Source organism: Scatophagus argus, chromosome 7, assembly GCF_020382885.2.
Source record: "Scatophagus argus isolate fScaArg1 chromosome 7, fScaArg1.pri, whole genome shotgun sequence".
In the NCBI taxonomy this organism is placed as follows: Eukaryota; Metazoa; Chordata; class Actinopteri; family Scatophagidae; genus Scatophagus; species Scatophagus argus.
This window is the reverse complement of record NC_058499.1, coordinates 15,993,183-16,013,850: the sequence shown is the minus strand read 5'-3', so window position 1 is coordinate 16,013,850 and position 20,668 is coordinate 15,993,183. Positions and strand designations below refer to the sequence as shown.

Genomic DNA, 20,668 nt, shown 5'->3' with positions numbered 1-20,668 from the left:
GTGCAATCAGTGATCATACAAATTACATATGCAGGGAACACTAATCAGGGATGGCCCTAAAAGTCAAAAGTGACATCATATTTGCAAAGTATCACAAAATGTACCTACTCTAAAGGTCAGGATTTATGGAAAATTTATTACATTTTGTTGTTGCAATAGACAAGCTGCATGCAAAAAAAAAAAAAACATGGAAAAGACAAGCATATCTCTTGTGTGACTGTCACATAGTGAAATGTCGGTATTGAATCAAACTCTTCACTCTGCTGTGTGTAAATTTAGGAACTATATTCAGAGCTGACCACAAAAACAGTTGCGACAGTCTGCAGTTATTGTTTGTTCTATAATCATCTACAGACAATTTACAGCTTTCTGAGAAAGTTGTGCTTATGCATGTATTTGGCTGGTGTTATGTAACTGATATTAAGAGGTTATCTGCAGATGATTCACTTAATAAAATAATAATTTGTTTGTGAAAACACATGTCTTTTGTGAAAGTGTTAGCCCCCCATTCCCCATTCCTACCCAACAAATAATTAAATATGTTATTGGCAGGGTACAACAGGAGGTAACTGGACATAAATTACATAAGTGTTAGTATACTGCAGGCTCTAAACTGACTTTTTATGAAGATTTTATTGCCAAATTAAAAAAAGACCAATTAAGAAAAGGCATGGAGTTGAATCGAGCCAAAAAAATAAATAAATAAATAAAAGAGTAACACAAGTTTCTTCTGTTAGCCTTACAGAAATAATATTTCTTACCCTTTTAGCTGCTCAGTCAGTGACATTCATGCACAATCCTGATGATATTTTTAATTAGATTAGAAGGCTGAGATGTGCAGTCTAGAAGACAAATAAATAAATAAAAACACATTCAGTTACAAATATAGAAGCAAAGCACTTGAGTCATACTGAGTGACACACTGTTCTCAGGATCAAAATATTAACACGAGATACAGAGCATTCTCTAAAAGTGAGATGTCATGTCCCGTCTTTCCTCCAGCGAAATCATAATATACTGAGATAAACAGTGATAAAACTATGTATGAAAATATGACTACATGGCAAAAAAGCTCATCATACAGGGGAGAAGGAAAAGGAAGAGAACACTTGCAATATGTGTGGTTGATATCCGTCCCACACTGGGATACATAAAAGAGTCTGTGTTGCAAGATTGCTGGCATTATCAAGAAATGACCTGATTTGATTTATATCTCATTATATCTATTATGTGTATAGATATCTCCTTATAGCTTTTACTCACTACAGCATACATGCCGACCTTTTTCATTTCACACATATGTTGCACTCTGCAGTCTCTCGTCATCCTTCCGCCACGCCATACAGTGTGGAAGACACGGTGTCTGCACTCTTCACTAAAAGGTTAATAATCGGCAGACACTCAAGCATTAACTGAGTGAAGAGAGCCTAAAGCGAGTCCCCGTTCACTTTCCTCACCGTTCAAATGAAACCATGAATGTGTTTGTAAAGACTGGAGACAGGAAATGTCTGTTGATCATGGAAAGAGAGCAGAAGAAAATCGCTCAGTACTTTCTGCCAAGCAGTGGCATCACCAGGCCTATTTTAGGAGACTTTAGCCCCACTAGAATTTCCTGTAGCCCTGCTAAATAATTCACTCTGCCTTTTCTGGCTGATTTATAATGCAAAAATACGATACAGACTCCAGAATTACTGTACTCATGAAAAGGGTGGGAGGACCCTGTGGAAACTGCTGTGCAGTGCAATGTGCACACTGGAGAAAGCAGCTACAGAACTCTAGCTGTGCATTCAGCCTTGTGAAATTATGGCAGGCTATTAGGATCAGTGCTTTAGGTGATTAATTCACATCTTTCTAATGCAGAGGGTCATGTCATGGACATAAAACAAGCTGATTTCATACAAACTAAAAATTGCAAGATTGCTTCAGTTGTATTGCTTCTAGTTATCTGTGGATGGATTGGTTCTATTAAAAAATGTCAAAATCATTGTTCCTGAAAAAAATGTAAAATTAAATGAATTTCTCTGTAGTTTGTGTGAATTCACTGATTAGCTGATTTACAGAATGTCAAACAGTGATGGCTTCATTGCTAAGGATAAAATGAAAAGTAGCAAGTATGGTCATTGCACTGTTTGAAACAGAAAACAAACCCGTACAATGCAGTATGAGAATGGATTAGCTGTAAAAAAAAAAAAAAAAAAAGAAATCTATCTATGGTTTCTATGGCCAGCAAAGTTAATTTTTCCAACTGGTTACCTTTACCTTGATGGCAGGTCCTCTGAGAGAATTTGTGGAAAAAGCAGTGGGGAGCTGCTTGATGTAAGGAGTAATGTGGGATGTGCAATTCTATACGTGCATATTTGTAAGCGCCCTCTGTTCAGTGACACAATGTTACTGCATTCCAAAAATGCACTATGTTGTCAACAAAGTGTTTGCATATGTGTGCCTTCCATGGCACCTTTTCAAATGTACTAAGTTACAGCAGTTACTAACCCATTCATACTAACCAAACTGGCTTAAAAAAAAAAAAGAAAAAAAAAGAACAACTGCTTGTGTACCATTATATCATCTACCAAAAGAAGATTTTTGTCCTTTTCTCATATAATTTGTAATATCCTGAAGGCTTTGACACACCAAAAATTTGACAAATAAAAGCAAATAATACACATCAAAATGTGAAATACTCACCTGCAATCATTTGTTTCAAAGCTATTCATACCAGCACCTATACGAATTTGTGCCTGTGTGCTCTATAATGTGAGTTTGTCATGCAAGCATATTATTGCATTAAAATAAGCAAATGAAATCCACACAAACTTACAGCAATCAAGCAGGACAGAGACTGGCAGAAAAACAGCAGCAGCTTGCAGAGCTTCGACAGGGGCCAAGGGTCTCGGAGGTCATACTGCAGCACTGACTGGGTCGCTGGCATTAAGGGAGACTCTGCACTCACCTAATTCATGTCAGCAGTCTGGGCTCCAGTCTGGTCTGGTCCGTTAAGATGTATTAATATGTTAAAACAACAAAGTCTGAAAAAAGCTAACCGAATGAGGCACCAGCCACCCAGACCAGCAACTATCATGTTAAGTGGGGGAATTGAAATTATTGTTTTTACCAAAATAGTCTGGTGGCTTTGAAGAGAGCTTTGGTGTGTGTAACGCCTTCAGTTCCCTGTTGGTGAATAACACATAAACAGCAGTCTGTGCAGGGGGAAATTAACTTACTCATCCCAAGTCACTTTTGTCATTCTGTCCTTAGAATTTTTGTGTCCTTTTTCATGTGATACCGAGTGATGCGAAACACAACCATTAGGTCCATCAGTCATAATGAGTTTTAACTCAAAGTCCATTCTGCATGATACGACATGATTGTAATAAACAACAGTTCAGAGATAAACACGACTGGTATAGAAAGGCCTTTACACTAACTGTAAAGCGGTCACTTAAACTTATCAGTCTGTTACTGCAACATAAATGATTTCATGCATATTCATATGGCATGCATTGATACATTTTTATGTTGATAACAAACAGTTGTACCTTCCAGAGAATATTTCTGTTCCAGTATTAGCTAGCTTTTAAGTGGTTGAGTTTTGCAACCTAGGCCTACACTGACTTGTCAACTAAGATTTGGGAAGCTTTCAATTCAGAAATGTCCTCACTGTCAGTAGTCACTAATTTGAAGGAAATCTATGCTTCGGTATAATCAAGCGCTATAAACTCTGGCACCCAAAATATAATATAATATAATAGCTCTAAATTAAAAGAGTGTCCTTAATAGATCTATCTATGGACTTAAGATTAACTTTAAGGTATTTTTGGATGTGACGTGCAAGATGTAAGTGTTCCAGTCATCTATGCTGTTAAACAGACATATGCAGCCCTGCACAGAGCTCCTTTGTATGGTTTACTTCAGTGTGAACAGTTTTCATTTGAGAACCAGAAAGTCATTCAGAAATGTTGCCGATCTTGTTCTTCAATTGTCTGCAGTCCTGCTAATCTGGGTCATGTTTTAGTACTCTGAACCAGACAACGAGAGAGCTGGCAGTTCATAATCTGCTTGGACAAAAGTTTGAAAATGCATTCTTTTCTTAATCTCATTTTCCTTATCTCTTTTCATCTAATTCCTTCACCGCGCCCGAAAATCCAATTGCGCTGCTTTCACTGTGAGTGTGAGGATGTATTGTTTTGATTTGTAAATCAACTTCATCTTTTCCACTGCCATAATTTGGATTCTGTTTTGCTGGTTCATTGTTTATCTCTTTTCAGTGCTGGATCTGTTTTAGAGCATGAGTAAATAGTGGAATAAGATACAGGGATTTCTTACCCATAGTTATCCACAAATCCAAACTGTGCAGCACATTTTTAGTTGGTCATATTATTGACAGAATTTCAGCTTGAAAAAAGTATGCATTCGTTTGAAGTGTGTGTTATAAATAATATTGGCAATGTTCACATTTATTGTAGCCCTGTTCTTTAAACTGGATCCTCATTATCCTATAAACTCCATAGACAATTGTTTTCTGTTCAAGGTTTTGAGTCATAACAAAGTAAAAGCCGCCATAAGGGTATGTGACTTTTAGCCTGGTGTGTGATCCCTGTCATGTTTGCTTGGTCCCCTGCATGACAACACATTCTCGCTCCACCCTCAGGCTTCGGCAGCTTGGCATTTGAATTTTGTAATTGAAGAATTAATGGAGTCAGTAATCAAGCAATTAATCGGTAGTTACAGTAATAGCTTCCTCATTTTTAAGTGAAGAGCTTTTAGGCTGTGTGTTGAACATACGGTATGGAACCAGAAAATATTGTAATGCCACAACAGCAATTATTTGTTTTTTAATTCACCTTTCAACTGTCTAATATTCATGCATGTCTAGAGGCGACAGCTATTTCACTTTATTTTTCAAACACATCCCAAGAGATCCTTGTGTCGTAGAGCTCGTTACTGTTTTTAGATTAAAACTTATTTGTGTGACAGTTGTTCTCTTCATGACAAATCGATGCGATTTACTGTAACTATTGTTAGCTCAACAACACATACAGCCATGTCATTTCAATTCAGGTTGTAACTCCAGCACTTTCTGTGTGAAGTTCACTTTTTTTTTTTTCATGTTCACATTGATTTTCTGATCGTGCTCCAGTTTCTCCCACATTCAAAAACATTTAGGTCAGGTAGATTAGAGACTCTATAAATGTTTCTCTTTATCTGTGTTAGCTCAGTGACTCATTTCCGACCTGCCCAGAGTGTTTCCTTGTCTTTCACTGAGAGAAAAAAAACAGCTTTCTGTGACAATGATGAAAAGTATTATGCAAGAATCTATTCATAGAGCAATATTGCAAGCAAAATGATGTGGAGACTGTCATTGCACAATACAGATCACCACTTACATTTAACAACAATTACTGTATTAGTTAGTGAACACTACATCTTTAATATAGTCTCAATAAAGTGGTGAAAATATAGTTACTCCTATTTGCAATGAAGCTCATGCACTTAGCACATAGTAGTCTAACAATCTAAAGCACCACCTCATTAATGTCAATATTTTTGGGTGTTCATTTATATTGATTTATAACTTCTATGCTGCCTGTATCAATTCAGTTGCTGTATCAGGGTCACTTTATGACTTGTGAATTTTAATGAGTTTAATGTTTTTATTTGCTTTATTGTATTCCTGCTTGTATATACACTGTATGAATGACACCTTTTTTTTAACTGTAGTTCACTGTGCAACATGAACAACTTTGAGAAACACTGGTATGATTGAGTAGAAAACACCCATGCTACATACACTGAATCAGTTAAATAAACATGTGTCATTTAGTTACACTGCTGCCATGGCACCATCTCTCTTGCACACAGTAAATCTTAATCAAAGAATGCATTGTTTGTATTTCCACAGCTTCCTCTGGCGTGATACATAAAGAGCTGCACAAACAAATTCCCTGCTCCCATTTTGACTTGCTTGCTTGACATCCCAGTCACATACATGCCTTTGAGGAACTGTGAGTTGTAATCAGACGTTTCCAGATATCTCGACTCGATTGAAGGACTGGTGGGTGGCGGGCTTCCTTATTATTTATGTCCCCCCAGTCTCAAATATAAATCACCCAAACCAGCAGTCATAGCTGCTTCTCTTCCCTCCCTTTCTCCTCCTGCAGAGATGCAGCACAGAAGTCGACAGCTTCATTGTGATTTTATTTTATATGACTAAGATTGAGAGTGCTGGGAGGACAGTGCACCCAGAAACAAAAAAATGGATATGAGGCACTCCATCAGGGCTGCAAGTTTGTGTGTTTGGGTGTATGTATGTGTGGTTTGTTGATAGCTGCAACAGATCCACAAACTTAAACAATTCATTTCAAATTGTACCTCTTTTGGATTTCTTAAGAACATTTTTTAAGAAGTGACATATGATAATCACAAATGTGCATTACACCTCTGCCTTCTGTTACTTAATTCATCTCTTCTCTCTCTCATTTCATTTCAGTGTGCCCAAATCCTCTTTCCAATGAGTGGAAGACCCGTCAATAAATTATGAATGTTAAACAAGATGACCTCCTCTCAGCAGCAGCAGATGATGCGAGGTCCTAGGTGGAACCGGGCCTTGTCCGACCCTTTGTTCGTGCTGCTTCTGGCCCTCCAGCTGCTGGTGGTGGCAGGACTAGTACGTGCTCAGACGTGCCCCTCTGTCTGCTCCTGTAGTAACCAGTTCAGCAAAGTCATCTGCACCCGGCGAGGGCTGCGAGATGTCCCTGATGGCATCTCTACCAACACACGCTACCTGAATCTGCAAGAAAATCTCATTCAGGTCATCAAGGTGGACAGCTTCAAGCACCTAAGACATCTGGAGATCCTGCAGTTGAGCAAAAACCACATACGCAAAATCGAGCTTGGGGCCTTCAATGGACTGGCCAGCCTCAATACCTTGGAGCTTTTTGATAATCGCCTCACTACTATCCCGAACGGGGCATTTGAGTACCTGTCCAAACTAAAGGAGCTTTGGCTGAGGAATAATCCCATAGAGAGCATCCCCTCCTATGCTTTCAACAGAGTGCCATCATTACGGCGGCTGGACCTTGGGGAGCTCAAACGGCTCTCCTACATATCTGAAGGGGCATTTGAAGGGCTGAGCAATCTGCGCTACTTAAATTTGGGAATGTGCAATCTGAAGGAAATTCCCAACCTTATTCCCCTGGTGAAGCTGGATGAACTAGAGATGTCTGGGAACCAGTTATCTGTCATCCGACCTGGCTCTTTTAAAGGGCTAATCCATTTGCAGAAGCTGTGGATGATGCATGCCCAGATCCAGACCATAGAAAGGAACTCTTTCGATGACCTGCAGTCATTAGTGGAGCTCAATCTAGCCCATAATAACCTTACCCTCTTACCCCATGATCTCTTCACACCTTTACATCACCTCGAGAGGGTGCACTTGCACCACAACCCTTGGAATTGTAACTGTGACATCCTCTGGTTAAGCTGGTGGCTTAAGGAGATGGTACCAGCAAATACCAGTTGCTGTGCCCGCTGCAGCTCACCAACTCACCATAAGGGACGTTATATTGGCGAGCTGGACCAGAACTACTTTCATTGTTACGCTCCTGTTATTGTGGAGCCTCCTGCAGACCTAAATGTGACAGAGGGAAGTGCTGCAGAGTTGAAATGCAGAGCCAGCTCTCTTACTTCGGTAAGCTGGATTACACCCAATGGTTCTATCATGACACATGGTGCGTATAAGGTCAGAATCTCTGTGCTGAATGATGGCACTCTGAACTTCACCAACGTTACCATGCAGGACACAGGTACATATACATGTATGGTCAGCAATTCTGCAGGTAACACAACAGCATCTGCTACACTCAATGTGTCCTCTACAGAGAACAGCAGCTTCAGCTACTTCACCACAGTGACAGTGGAGACCATCGAAACACCACACAATGAAGGCTTCACCACTACTGTACAACAGAAGGTGGGCCCTACACCCTCTGCTGGTACATGGGAGTCTCTTTCACCCACCTCAACAACTACTACCACGGTCCGGACCCCGCTCTCCACACGTGCCACAGAGAAGACTTACACAATCCCTGTCACCGAGCCGGGAGGAGAGGGCTCACTGAATGGCTTGGATGAGGTTATGAAGACCACCAAGATCATCATTGGCTGCTTTGTTGCAATCACACTAATGGCAGCTGTCATGCTGATCATCTTCTACAAGATGCGGAAACAGCACCACCAGCAGAACCACCACGCACCCACACGCACCATTGAGATCATCAATGTGGATGAGGACTGTGTAACAGGAGGCCCAGGCATGGAGGGCCACCTAACTCTGCCTCCTCTTGAGCACGAGCACCTCAACCACTATAACACCTATAAGACTGCATACAACCATGCCTCCACTATCAACTCCATACACAGCTCAGCGCACGAACCTTTGCTAATCCGGGCCAGCTCAAAAGACAATGTACAAGAGACCCAAATCTAATTTTTTTTTTTTTTTTCAAAATGAGACATTATAAAACTGATGGAATTACATAAAGATATTACTGACAGGACATTACTGACAATTGCTTGTGAGGACTGTGGCTCAAACATGGAGGTTTGAAAACATGGTATGTTTGGCAAATCAGTGACTTGGTTAAGTTTATTCAATGACTTTGGGAATTAGGGTATGTCTACTGTTTCAAGAAGTGTCTTTACAAAACAGAAGTTATTTATTTAAGAAAAGTGTTGTGGTTAAACCAAGAAAAACTGTATTCTGCAATTATTTTTTCAGCACTTAATTCGTGTTGTTTCTTTTTTCCTCTTCTCATTTCATGTGATTGGTTTACCAATATGCTTTCAAATTCTGTTTGAAGACATCAAAGAAAAACTCCTGAAGCAAATTATTGTTCATTTTTGGTAAACCGCAGACTTTTGGGCAGATGAGATTGTAACCACATTACCCCATATATCAAAGGATTCTAGAGCACATTAGTGATCTTCTCCAGCTGTGGTTTATGTGATGAAATCTTTTGTGACCATTTGTAAGTGAGATGAATTGAACACTTGTTCATTATTTTACAGTGAGTGACAAAACGGTCAGTGATGAAATTTGATCATAATTCACTGTTTAATTATACCTGTCACATACATATTAGGCACTCTCTGCTACTCATCAACAGACTAAGGATCTTGAATGAGGGGAATATTCCCTGCCCTTGGCTGTTGTAAAAACTGACACTCACTATTAGAAGTACATTTTAAATTCTATTGATTAACTATAAAATAAACTTACATTTGTCTTTGAGTTTCTAATGTATATGAACAATATTATTTTATCCCTAACCTCCACTTGTTTTGACTCAAGGCATCTTATGATTATTATAGAGAACATTAATTGAATTAAGAGCAACTACATTTCTGAAAGTGAGGCCGGACAAGCATTAAAGGGTACTTTAGAATAAACATAATTGTAATTGAAAAAAGTGTAAAGATTGGAAGTCTTGTGAAAAATGTAGTGGATCTTAGATTCTGGCAAAAGTCCTGTGCCTCCAAATGTTTCCAGTATATCATGGCTTCACCTTTACCTTATGGTGCTTTGTACTGATGCATATGAGATGATTGCTTTGGAGCAACCCTTTTCATGCTGGGACCCCATACCTCTTCTGCAATATGGCAGGACTGAGTTCTATCAGAAACAGACTGATGAGCTGAAGAAAGAGTGTAAACGCTTTATACAGCTGTCTGAGCACATTGCCTGTCATCTGTGTGCCACATTTCCACATGGGCAGTGTCTGGCAACCTCAGATTCACATCCTGCCTCTGCCAACCATGACACTTGGCCCCGAGTGGTAGGGCTTATGCTATGAGGGGCTTTAGGGGTGAATGTGCAGGATCAGGCATCAACCAGATGTTTGGGTTGCACCTGCCTCTCTCCCTTTCCTTAGCGACAAGACAATTTCCATTTTAATTGATGTGCCCATGGGCTTTAGATGGACTGAGCTCTGCAGGCGTCCATGTTCTGGAAACCATTTCAAAGCACTCATGAAAAATGGTGCCAAGCACCACAAATGCAGAGGTTAGGCAGACATTTGTCAGATCCAGATCTTAAGGAGATATCCCAGGTTTATTTTTAGCAGAGTTGTGCTATTTTTGATCCCCAAATGGCAAAATAAAAACTAAAAAGAAAAATAATAAAAAGGTCAGGCCAATATCATGTCAGTTGAGCTTTGTTTTTTCATTATAACCATGTGTTCAAGTAAGGAACTCACAAAAACTACAGTTACAGATAGAGGCCATGTCAACATGCACACCACTAACCTTAAAGCTGTAAGTGGTACCAAAAAAGTAACAAATGTTTGATGTGAGTTTCAACCACTTGACTTCTTTTGGCTTGAAAGGTGTCTGCGAAAAGTGTACAAGCTGTCATTTTACAAAGATCAGATGCTTTGATCATCTAAGTTTCAGCATAGAGTACTGGAGCAGTAGTAGTAGTAGCACTTTCTGCTGTCCAAGTAGTATTTCACCATTTGATTAATACATGACAAAGCAGAGTTCACAAGCTGCAATGTTAGTAGGTCAGTGCCTGTTACGGTGTCCACTTCCTGTCCTTCAATTAATCAAAACCATTTTAATCTATACTAGCTAACTGTACTTTGAACTTCCCCAAATGTAGCAGAGTACAGCTGAGGTTTGACAACAGTTCACTATCCCAACTTCAAGAATAAAGACAAAATGTTGTCAGGTGGATATAACTATAAACAGTGTTGTGCAAGTTCACACTTCAGACAAATAAAATGAACTAGTTCAAATTCATTGTTCCTAATTTTGGATTTTAAAATTCAGCACTCCAAGAAAATAACGAGTTCTTTACAAAATGCTGTAAAATTGAATTGGGTGGATTATGGCTGTTAGCTCATCATCTTATCCTTTGTTAATAATATCTTGTGATCATCATTTGCTCACAGATATTTCCTGAGACTAGTCAGATGCTTTGACTTGATACGTTGTCTTGAAAGCTGGTGGGACTTGGGTGACAGTCAGACTTCAGACCTAGCGGGCACAATTTGCATAAAAAGGAGAGTTTTTTCTGTTGGAATATACTGATTTGTTCATAAAAATCCTTTGAATATGTGATGTGCGAAAACAGACATTTCTGCACAACACTTAAAAACAGACACCTTTAAAGCCTGTATGGAGTGAGTGCTTTTTATTCAAAAACACACAAAAAGACAAAACACAGATTCTAAATGTAAAAAACAAACAGGCTACTTCTATAGCTGCAGTGGCTTTTCAAGGAGAAATAAATGAGAACAGTAGCAGTCTGTCTCAATATCTTGTGACTGGGATATGAAAAGGGAATTAAATTAAACAACTGGATAAAAATCTAAAGCCCTATTCACACAGCACAAGTGTTACCTGGGGTCCTCTTCTGATATGTAATAGAATAATTGGATAGATTATACATGTTATTAATGTATGTCTGTAATCTGATAAGTAAAAACTTGGTAGTAAAAAACCTTCCACAGTTCACCTAATGCAGAGGTAATTTGATAATACAGCAGCATCATTTTATTTTGTAATATTCATGTTATACATATTTTTATTTTGTTTGTTAAGTAAATCTTTCTTGCTATTCAAAGTTAAGAATTACTGAGGCCGCAACGGAAGTTAATTTGATAATCAAAATAATTTTGGAGATTTGTTCAGGAAATTTGAGAATTTGAAACACAAGACTTCATTTATTCACTTGTGTGCACACAACATAGATGGTAGGCAAACATGAAGTCCCCAAATAATTGTAGTTCAGGCTAAATAAGATAATTAATTAATCCATTTCATTATTTATTTTCTTCTCACCCAGACACTATTTATCCCATAATCACACTTCTGTGGAGTTTTGCACATTTGTAAACCATAGAATGACCTGGTTGTGTGTTATTTACTCTGTAATTGAGATCCTAGTAGTGGGATGTGGATCACAATGCTACTACAGTTTGCGTAAGAGAGTGTAACCATCTTCCCTTTTTGCCTTTAGTTGGAGGTAAATCGTCTGAAAATTTAAATCGTAAATTTGTTGCATTTTAGTCGAGTTGTCTCATGTATGTAAAATATTTAAATATTTTTGATCAATATTTTTTTTCACATTCTTTTTTTCTGAGATTGAATGCTGTTCTAGTGGTAGATTTATATAAAAAAAATACATTTTGAAAATAAATCAAAAACAACACTTTTTAAATTTTGATTTTACATGTGCCAAAATCTGTTCTAAAAGTGAAAAAGAGAAACATGATGTAAACGAATAAGAGATTGATTTTCATGTACGCATTCTTTCATGATCTTTAAAAGATATGGAGATCGATTATAGAGACCAGAGTTTGTAGTTCATACACAAAATATGGTTAAAATAAACTATTGTTGTTTTTCTGTATTGTCTGATTCTTGTTTTAACCCTGTGCCAGATGAAGCTTGATAGAGCTACATTGTCATCACACTGGAAGACTCATACTTTTTCTCTTTATTCACACACTTTTAATCAGTTTTAATTATCCTAAATGCCATTATTTATCATAATCGTGATAAATATTTAAAACGTCTGAATGCATAATTTGAATTTTATTACACTGGATTATAATGATTAATTTGTAACTGTTATGGATAAAGATTGAGATGTTTGAGTTTTGTCTATACCTACCAATTTTTAATATCTTCATCCCTTATAGCAGTATTTATGGAAATACTGTCAGAATGTCCTATTAACATGAATATAGAAAAACAATATGAAGTGTCCAGCATGGCTCCAGTATAAAACCACAGTCAGTACAGCAAGTGCAATGAAATTTCAAGCATTCATCTCCAGTTGCTGCGAGGACGTGTTGAATATACAAGAAAGTATAAGCCCTACATACCCCTACAGATATGTTTCATTATGTCATTCTATCCTACACTTGTTAACCAATATGTTAAAATGATGTGTCTTGACATAAACCAGTGTTCCGACTGCCATACAACTTTCCACTTCAAGTGGTAATGACAGTACCTGGTATCACGCTTCATAAAATTTCATTTTCTTTTGTGAAACTCTTAAAAATGGCTAGAAAAATATAACTTCACACTAGCAATTGAAAAAAAATGATTTGCTGTGCTACATTACATTGAGATTACACATTACTCATAGGACCTGCTTACAATATTGCAAACTGAACATTTCCATGAAGTAAAAATGTTTACGCCTATTATTACAATGGAGAACACAAGGAATTTTCAAACTTTTTGTTTGGTGGGCACCATCTCACATTATCCGGCCTATGTTTGTCAAAACTCACTGAATTCATCAGGACAGTTACTGAAATATGTTAATATTTCAGCATGAACTGATATTAACAAACAGGACAATATATTCTGTATTGGTAATATATTCTCAACATGTTATTTATTGTTTTGTTTTGTTTTTTGTTTTACAATTGGTCACAGATGGAATGTGTCAATCGCAGGGCTGACACACAAAGACAGACAACCACACACCCACACACTCTCACCTAGGGGCAGTGTAGAGCAGCCAATGAACCTAATGTTTGCGTATGTATGTAACTTAATATTTTTGTGATTATGGAAGGAATCCAGAGTACCCGGAGAAAACTCTCGCAGGCACAGGGAGAGCACAGACCCTTCTGTGTGGACTTTGCACACAAAAGGGTCTGTGTGGAGTTTGCATGTTCCCCTAGACTGGGATTCAAACCTTGAACCCTCTTGCTGTGAGGCAACAGTGCTAACCACGACACCACCGTGCCACCACACTAAATCCAATACCTATTTTTTTTTAACATAGGGTACTAGCATCTCAGTATCTGATGCTTTAAACCAGTCCTTATATCTCACTAAATCATTTCATTTTGTGTGATTCAAATTGACATCAATGCTATTTATTTAGTACAATCCATATTATTCTATTTTGTTAGCTTATGGAGAGCTGATTAAAATGTTTTAGTAAAACATAATCTGATTGGGATCTTATCCAGAACAGATTCCAGCACAAGGCAAACAAGATAGCTGTACTTCTTTATTAATTCCTCCATCATTAGCATTCAAGGGCTAGCGCTCCACTCTGTAATCAGCCAAATGAAATAAGATTGTGATCATGTGATCAAATCATATCACAAAGTACAAGCCAACAGTAAACATTTTAACCTAAATGACATCCCAGTTGGGACAAACAATAGCATATAAACAATGGGCTGAAGCATTAGACGGATCAATGGGTAGCAAAATGTCTCACAGTCAGATAAATAATAAATGACATTAAAATCATTTAGTCTGTGCCCCTGTTTTTATGAGGGGAACATTTAAGTATAAGTGAACAAATTTATTTATTTTTTTCTCACAACCATGTCACAAAGACAGCTCACTAATCACTCTCCCCTCCCTTTTGAGAGCAGAACAGTGTCATACAGTATGTGAGGCAATGATATCATACTGGCATATGATGGCAGCTATAAAGTTAAGCTACCCAAAGTAAAGGCAGTATGACCTTCTCCTCTCGATCTTTGTTAAATGATATGTTATTACTTCAATTGAGACTCATCTGGACTACCAGTCTATTTGTTTACCTGAAGTCTCCCTCCTGTCCTTTTTTTCCCCTCCATCCAACAATAACAACAGCACATGCTGGCCAACATGTTTCAGACCAGCATGTATATTTTGGCACATCTGAGACCATACCAAAAAAGACAGTAAGGATGTCCTTAAAAACATGCCAGTATATTGATCTACTGGTAGCAATATTAAGATCCTATGCTTACAGCAGCATAAATCAGTATCTTTATATCAACATAAAATCAAATATAATATGAAAAGCTTGTTCATAAACCCGCTGAGACTCACTGTTTTGGACTTTTATTTATAAATATGGGCATAGAAAACACATGAGTACACATACAGTAAAAGGAACACGTATGAGATACATTCGTGTCCGCAGCTGTCCGCAGTGCTCGCGGTGATCAGCAGACGCAGCGAGCAGTGTGTACAAGCAGGTATAAAGTTCTTGATTGGTATCAGTGAACTTTTAACGAGTACAAGTATATTAACGCAATATCTGTATCGATGCATCCCTAAATATGCACTCTATTGAGAGCTCTCATCGAGTTTTAAATAAATCCTACCTATTCTTATCTCTTTTGTCTTGCCCCCTTTCTTGTGCACGGGTGCCGGTGTGTTTACTAAATCTTCATTGTTTAAAATAGCTGCAACCAAATTGCGTGCTGGCTGACTCATTTCTGCCGCCCGCTGCACATAGCTCAAGATACAAAGATGGCGGCAATGGTGACGTCAGTCAGGTTTCATTCCATATATTCAAATATTAATTTCCTGAACTGCATGCCATATATATCTATATACATGGGGGGTTGTGGGGTGTGTGTGTGTGTGTGTGTGTGGATATATATAAAAACTTCATCCATCAGACCATCAGTATGGTCTCTTCTGAGCGTTTAAAGGGCTCCTTGACATCAGTGTCTATGTTATTGTGCTCCTTTTACCTGAAGATGATTGCCCTGGTGAGTTGTATTCTATAATTAAAAAAAAAAAAAATGTACTAGCTGTCTATTAACTAGTTCTACCAAAAAGGTGAGCTCATTCAAACATTTCAGCTTTGTCACACACACAAGACAACAAGCTTAAGTATGCAGTCTATTCCTTGAGGAAACATTGCATTACAATGTTTAATGCCAACTGGCCTGCTCTTTCAAGTGTGTGACAGGTTGGTTTTCATTATAGTGGTCTATTCAAAACACAGCCGAGGGCCTGTTCCACTGGCTCCTCACTAATGCACCATTAAACTCTTCATTTTCTTATTTATTCTGCTCCTGAGGCTTGGTTAAATTAATGGCAGCTTAATATCAGTGCAGTGTTTGTTATGCTAGTGTTTTCCTTATGTGTATAATATTTGAGGTTAGATTAGAAATCTGTGAGGAAAAAGTATGTCACTGACAGAAAATGTTGTGAAGTAGTCTATTATTTAGTTAGCTATTCCCTCTGTCCACATCATGGTTGGACTTGTGCATTAATATTAATGCTGAGCTGCTATTGTTTTACAGTTACAGATTATTTGGGGGATAGCATTAATAAAGCTAAGCAAATCCCAGGTGAAATAGATAGCAGCAGTTAACCCTCTTGAGACTGTCTGTTCATCAGTGTACGCGTTTTATAGCAAAATAACTTTATTTATGTATCATGTAGAGATAAGCTTGGAAACCAGTTGAAAGTGCTGCTGTGGGCCTTTCACGTCTCGTACGTTGCACTGTACATCTGTTCACAATAAAAATGTTTTGGAAATTATTTAAAAAATGAACAAAACTGTGAATTATTAATATTTTCAGTCATTTACAGGCTTTATATTTGTTTTGGGATACAGTTAGAGCATACTGAAGTTTTATTCCTTACATTTTTCTGTTTTATTTGTATTTAATACTGAAACTATATGTTTTATAACATATAACTGTTGAACTATGATAATGAAGCTCAGCAGAAAGAAGACTATCTTGACGATCATTCAACCACAATTCTTCCTCACTTTCTCTGCTCACTCTCTGTACCCATTTCCTTCTTCAAAATCAATGAGATTTTGCCAAGATTTCAATGAGCCAATTGTGTTTTTGCTGTCAGACATTTGCTGCTCTTAGTCTCATTTCATGTGGGTGCATTATGAGTGATGTCATGTCATGGCGAGTGCATACGTAAATGTTCATATATGTTCACAGTAATCACTCGTGCTATTCACTGAATATGCGCACACAGGTGAAAACATAAATCGGCACCTGTGCATCTAGTCCACTCCTTATCACATCCAGATCTTCATCCAGCCGTTCTCTTCATCCCACAAAAGCACACACTTTTTACACCAAGGCAAGACAAAAAAGCTGAGACAAATAGAGAGAGAGAGAGAGAGAGAGAGGCATTTTTGTAAGATGCCACACCTCTGCACTGAGACCTCAAGCAGCCGCTGTTCCAAGATGATAGGTTTTCTTTTGAGGTCAGTAGCTGCCCTTTTCCTTCAGATACTGCATCACCACTGACAAGCTCAAAATTAGATCAAAGTGAAGTGTGCTCTATATCATCAGGGAACAGATGAACATTATTAGTATATACTCTATATGAAAGGTCACATGATGTATTAGCAGAGCATAAGTGTAAGATAACAGTGAACAGACAGATGAGTGGTACCTGATATTGAATGCTCGTTGAAAATACAAGAAAAAGTTGATGTTGGAACAAGGAGCTGGGTGTACATTAAGTAAGGCTAAAGTGCGCTCTGTAATGTTGGCTGAAGGCACCTATCAACACTTAATGACAGCCAGGTTCTCCTACGTATTGTACAAATCAACACCACTAGAACAGTAGGAGGGAATGTTCTTTACTCCCTATTTCTAGGCCTACACTATCAAACACTGTAAGGGCTGAAGGATGGAGGAATGCAAACTGTAATTGAAGCTGGATGCCTGCAGTAAGCTCTACTTCATTAAAGTGAGAGAACCACCACTGCAGTGAGATGAGGACAGGAGGGGTGGTAACACATCAAAGAAGAGGAGACAAGGAATCATTTTGCAAGTACCTAATCGCCTCATTTGTCATGTTGCTCTTTAACTCGCTTGAAGAAGTGGATGTCAGGATACTAATGCTATACAGCCTGTACAATGTGAGTTTTGGTGGGTTCGTCCCCACTATGATATGCAAATATAAAACCGAGTGAACTCCCGGAGCCAGATTTTATATCAAACAGGTTTCAGGTTAGTACCTGATATAAAACAGCACCAAAAGTCATCATGAACAATGACCTCAGTAGCAAAGGATCATGTATAAAATGCATCGAGTGATCAAATGAAGTATTATGATACGATTCAGATGTGAAGCACTTTCATAATAATTTATGAAAATTCCTTGTCCATTCATCCATCCATTTTCTATACCGCTTGTCCGTCACGATCGTGGGGGGGCTGGAGCCTATCCCAGCTGACTACAGGCGAAAGGCGGGTTACACCCTGGACTGGTCACCAGTCAATCATACACAGACACACAAAGACTTACTCACACCTAGGGGCAAGGTAAAGTAGCCAGTTAGCCGGATATGCATGTTTTTGGGATTGTGGGAGGAAGCCGGAGAACCCCAAGAAAAGTCACACAGGCACAGGGAGAACATGCAAACTCCTCATCAAAATGGTCAGTTGTGTCTTGAGGCTATACTATAAATGCTCAATTCTAGAATATAAAGAAGCCTATAGAAAAGAGTCACCATCATTTTTAAAGACACATGAGAACACGTCTCTCTAAGAGTGAGAGAACACACTGCTGCAAGTAGTATTCCTATAATGTATCTGTAACAAAATATTTTAGAAGAGACATGGCTACACAAGTTTTTAAAAAAGCCTTTAGTCCAGCACTCCAACAATGTATTTTAGATTTTTTTACATCATTTAATCAAAATAATGTTTATATTCACCACTTTCCTGTAAAACAGTAAATTACAGTGACATGAAGGTATATATTTTAATCAAAATATTAAAAAGGAAACTAAACAAATGCAGACTCAAAAGTCTGCTCTTCAACAGCCACATTTCCCATTGTTTTGTTAATTTTATGTAGGTATGGGGGCTTCATGATTGTGGCTACACTGTGTATTTCTATGTTTTACTTATACTGGGGGTATAAACCAAGTTGAACCAAGTTGCTTGAGAACTTTGAGTCACTTGAGTCAGTATCACCAAGAGCCTGCTGGTAAAACCCAATTCCAAAGTCCATCTGGGTCATGCAAGTCCAAGTCCAAACAATTAAAGGTGCAGGCAATACCCTCATCACAATAAAATACATACCAAATGTTTCACTTTCAACTAAAGATTGGAGCATAGTATAGCACTATAGAATGTTTGCTTCCAACATAACACCAAAAGATATTAGTTACACGTTAGATTGCTATGTGGTGTCATGTCTTTGAGAAAAATAAAGGGGTATTAAATAATGTTACTTAATGTAAGATTAAGACTGACAACCCATGTAAATTCAAATTTGTGCCCTTCATTGTCCTTAAACCTACTCCATTTGTTCTGAGAAGTTGTTTGCAAGAAACTGTTGCAACTAATAGCATAAATTACATGGACCAGCAGTGGGTGCTACCTCATCTGTCATCACAGGACTCACAAATCCTGTGGATCCTGTCCTCCTGACTGTATGACACTGTGAGTCCTGCACACTCACTCGGCTCAGTCAGTTACAGCCTGATCCAAATGATCCGGATCTGCTATGTTTCCGGCTATACAGGAAGTTTTTCTAACCCTATCCGAGTCCCCTAATAACAAATAAGTTAGTAACCATTGCTAGACATTGTAATTTATGCTCTGAGGAATCAGGGACTGAAAATAATCTGCGTCTTACCTCTTTGCAGCTGATGGGACAGCTGTGACACTCACGAGTTGATGCGATCAGTACAGTGAACCACTTAGGGTCTGACCTATCTGGGTGGTACTGAAATGCACAGCTAAATGTCTCCCGTACAGCAGTAAAAATCAATGCTATGGTCCCAGTGAGGGAGCTCAAAGACTTGCGTCTCACTAATGAAGTGATTAGAGGTTTGCAAAAGGTTATATATCTATATATATATATGCTAATTGTGTGAACTGAGAAAATAATTCTATTTGTAGTGGAAAATGTTACAACTTGAAATATTATCTTTTTTTTCTTTTGTTTTTTTGTTATTATGGTTTGGCATTCAAAACCCGAGAATACCTTATGGTCTCCAAAGTAAATTTGTGCTGGTGCTGCTGGAAAAGACAAAGCCTTGAGTAGTTGATCCTCATGTAGTGTTAACGGGTCATTGCTGGAAATCAGTGATCAATAAATTGAAAAGGGAGATCATTTGTTTTTGTCAGGTGGATACTAAACATTAAGTTAAGACATCCTAATATCTTTTGTCATTTCAGAGTGCACTACAACCTTGAATATAACATGTTGTTTTGCTGTCCAGAAACCACTCAATGCTGCAGAACTTTCACATTACTGGGAAGCAGAGATCAAAGCCAAACTATGTGGAGGAACTGTCAATTACTGTAAAAACTTACTTTTGCAAAATAATGTCAATAATTGTGATGCAAATTACAAAAACAAATATGCTAATGTATTTTGATTTCATTAGATTACACTATGTTGTATTAATATACAACATAGTGATGACTAAATGTGGGCCACAGAAGTTCAGGAGGGTTCAGTTCAGTTCAGGAGTTCTTTCCAAAACTTTGCTGGTCATCATCCTGTAGGCATACATATATCCATACACAATACTCTCTCGCACTCACCGATCATTCTGTTGCTGCAATGATCACAGGTTAGAGAATGCTATAACAGACTGACCTGTGAGAAGCTACTTTCACAGACATCTCACCATCATAAAGTAATAACACTTGGTAGCAAACATCATCTATGCTGTTTGGAGAGACAAATGCATTTAACCATTTAATATGTAACCTTTGTGCATCCCAAGCATCCCTTTGACTGTGAACGCATTTTGGCTGCAGTTTACTGTTCTCACTTCACTTGAACTCTACAGTGGGTGACTCAAGTGAACAGCTCTAAGTACAAGTGAAAATGCAGCTAATATACATTTAGAAGACATTATCTGACTACTCAGACCACATTCGGAGGGGTT

General features: G+C 38.1%; 1 protein-coding gene across 2 annotated transcripts in view; it reads left to right on the top strand.

Annotated features, from left to right (window-relative positions):
- lrrc4ca (leucine rich repeat containing 4C, genome duplicate a) overlaps positions 1 to 9,262 on the top strand; it is a 49,430-nt gene extending 40,168 nt beyond the window's left edge. For both annotated transcript variants that reach the window (XM_046395160.1, XM_046395161.1), the window contains one exon: positions 6,488 to 9,262. In XM_046395160.1, the coding sequence (XP_046251116.1) occupies positions 6,539 to 8,485 (1,947 nt within the window). In that variant the 5' untranslated portion in view covers positions 6,488 to 6,538 and the 3' untranslated portion in view covers positions 8,486 to 9,262. The remainder of the gene's footprint in view (positions 1 to 6,487) is intronic.
- The last annotated feature ends 11,406 nt before the right edge of the window (positions 9,263 to 20,668 follow it).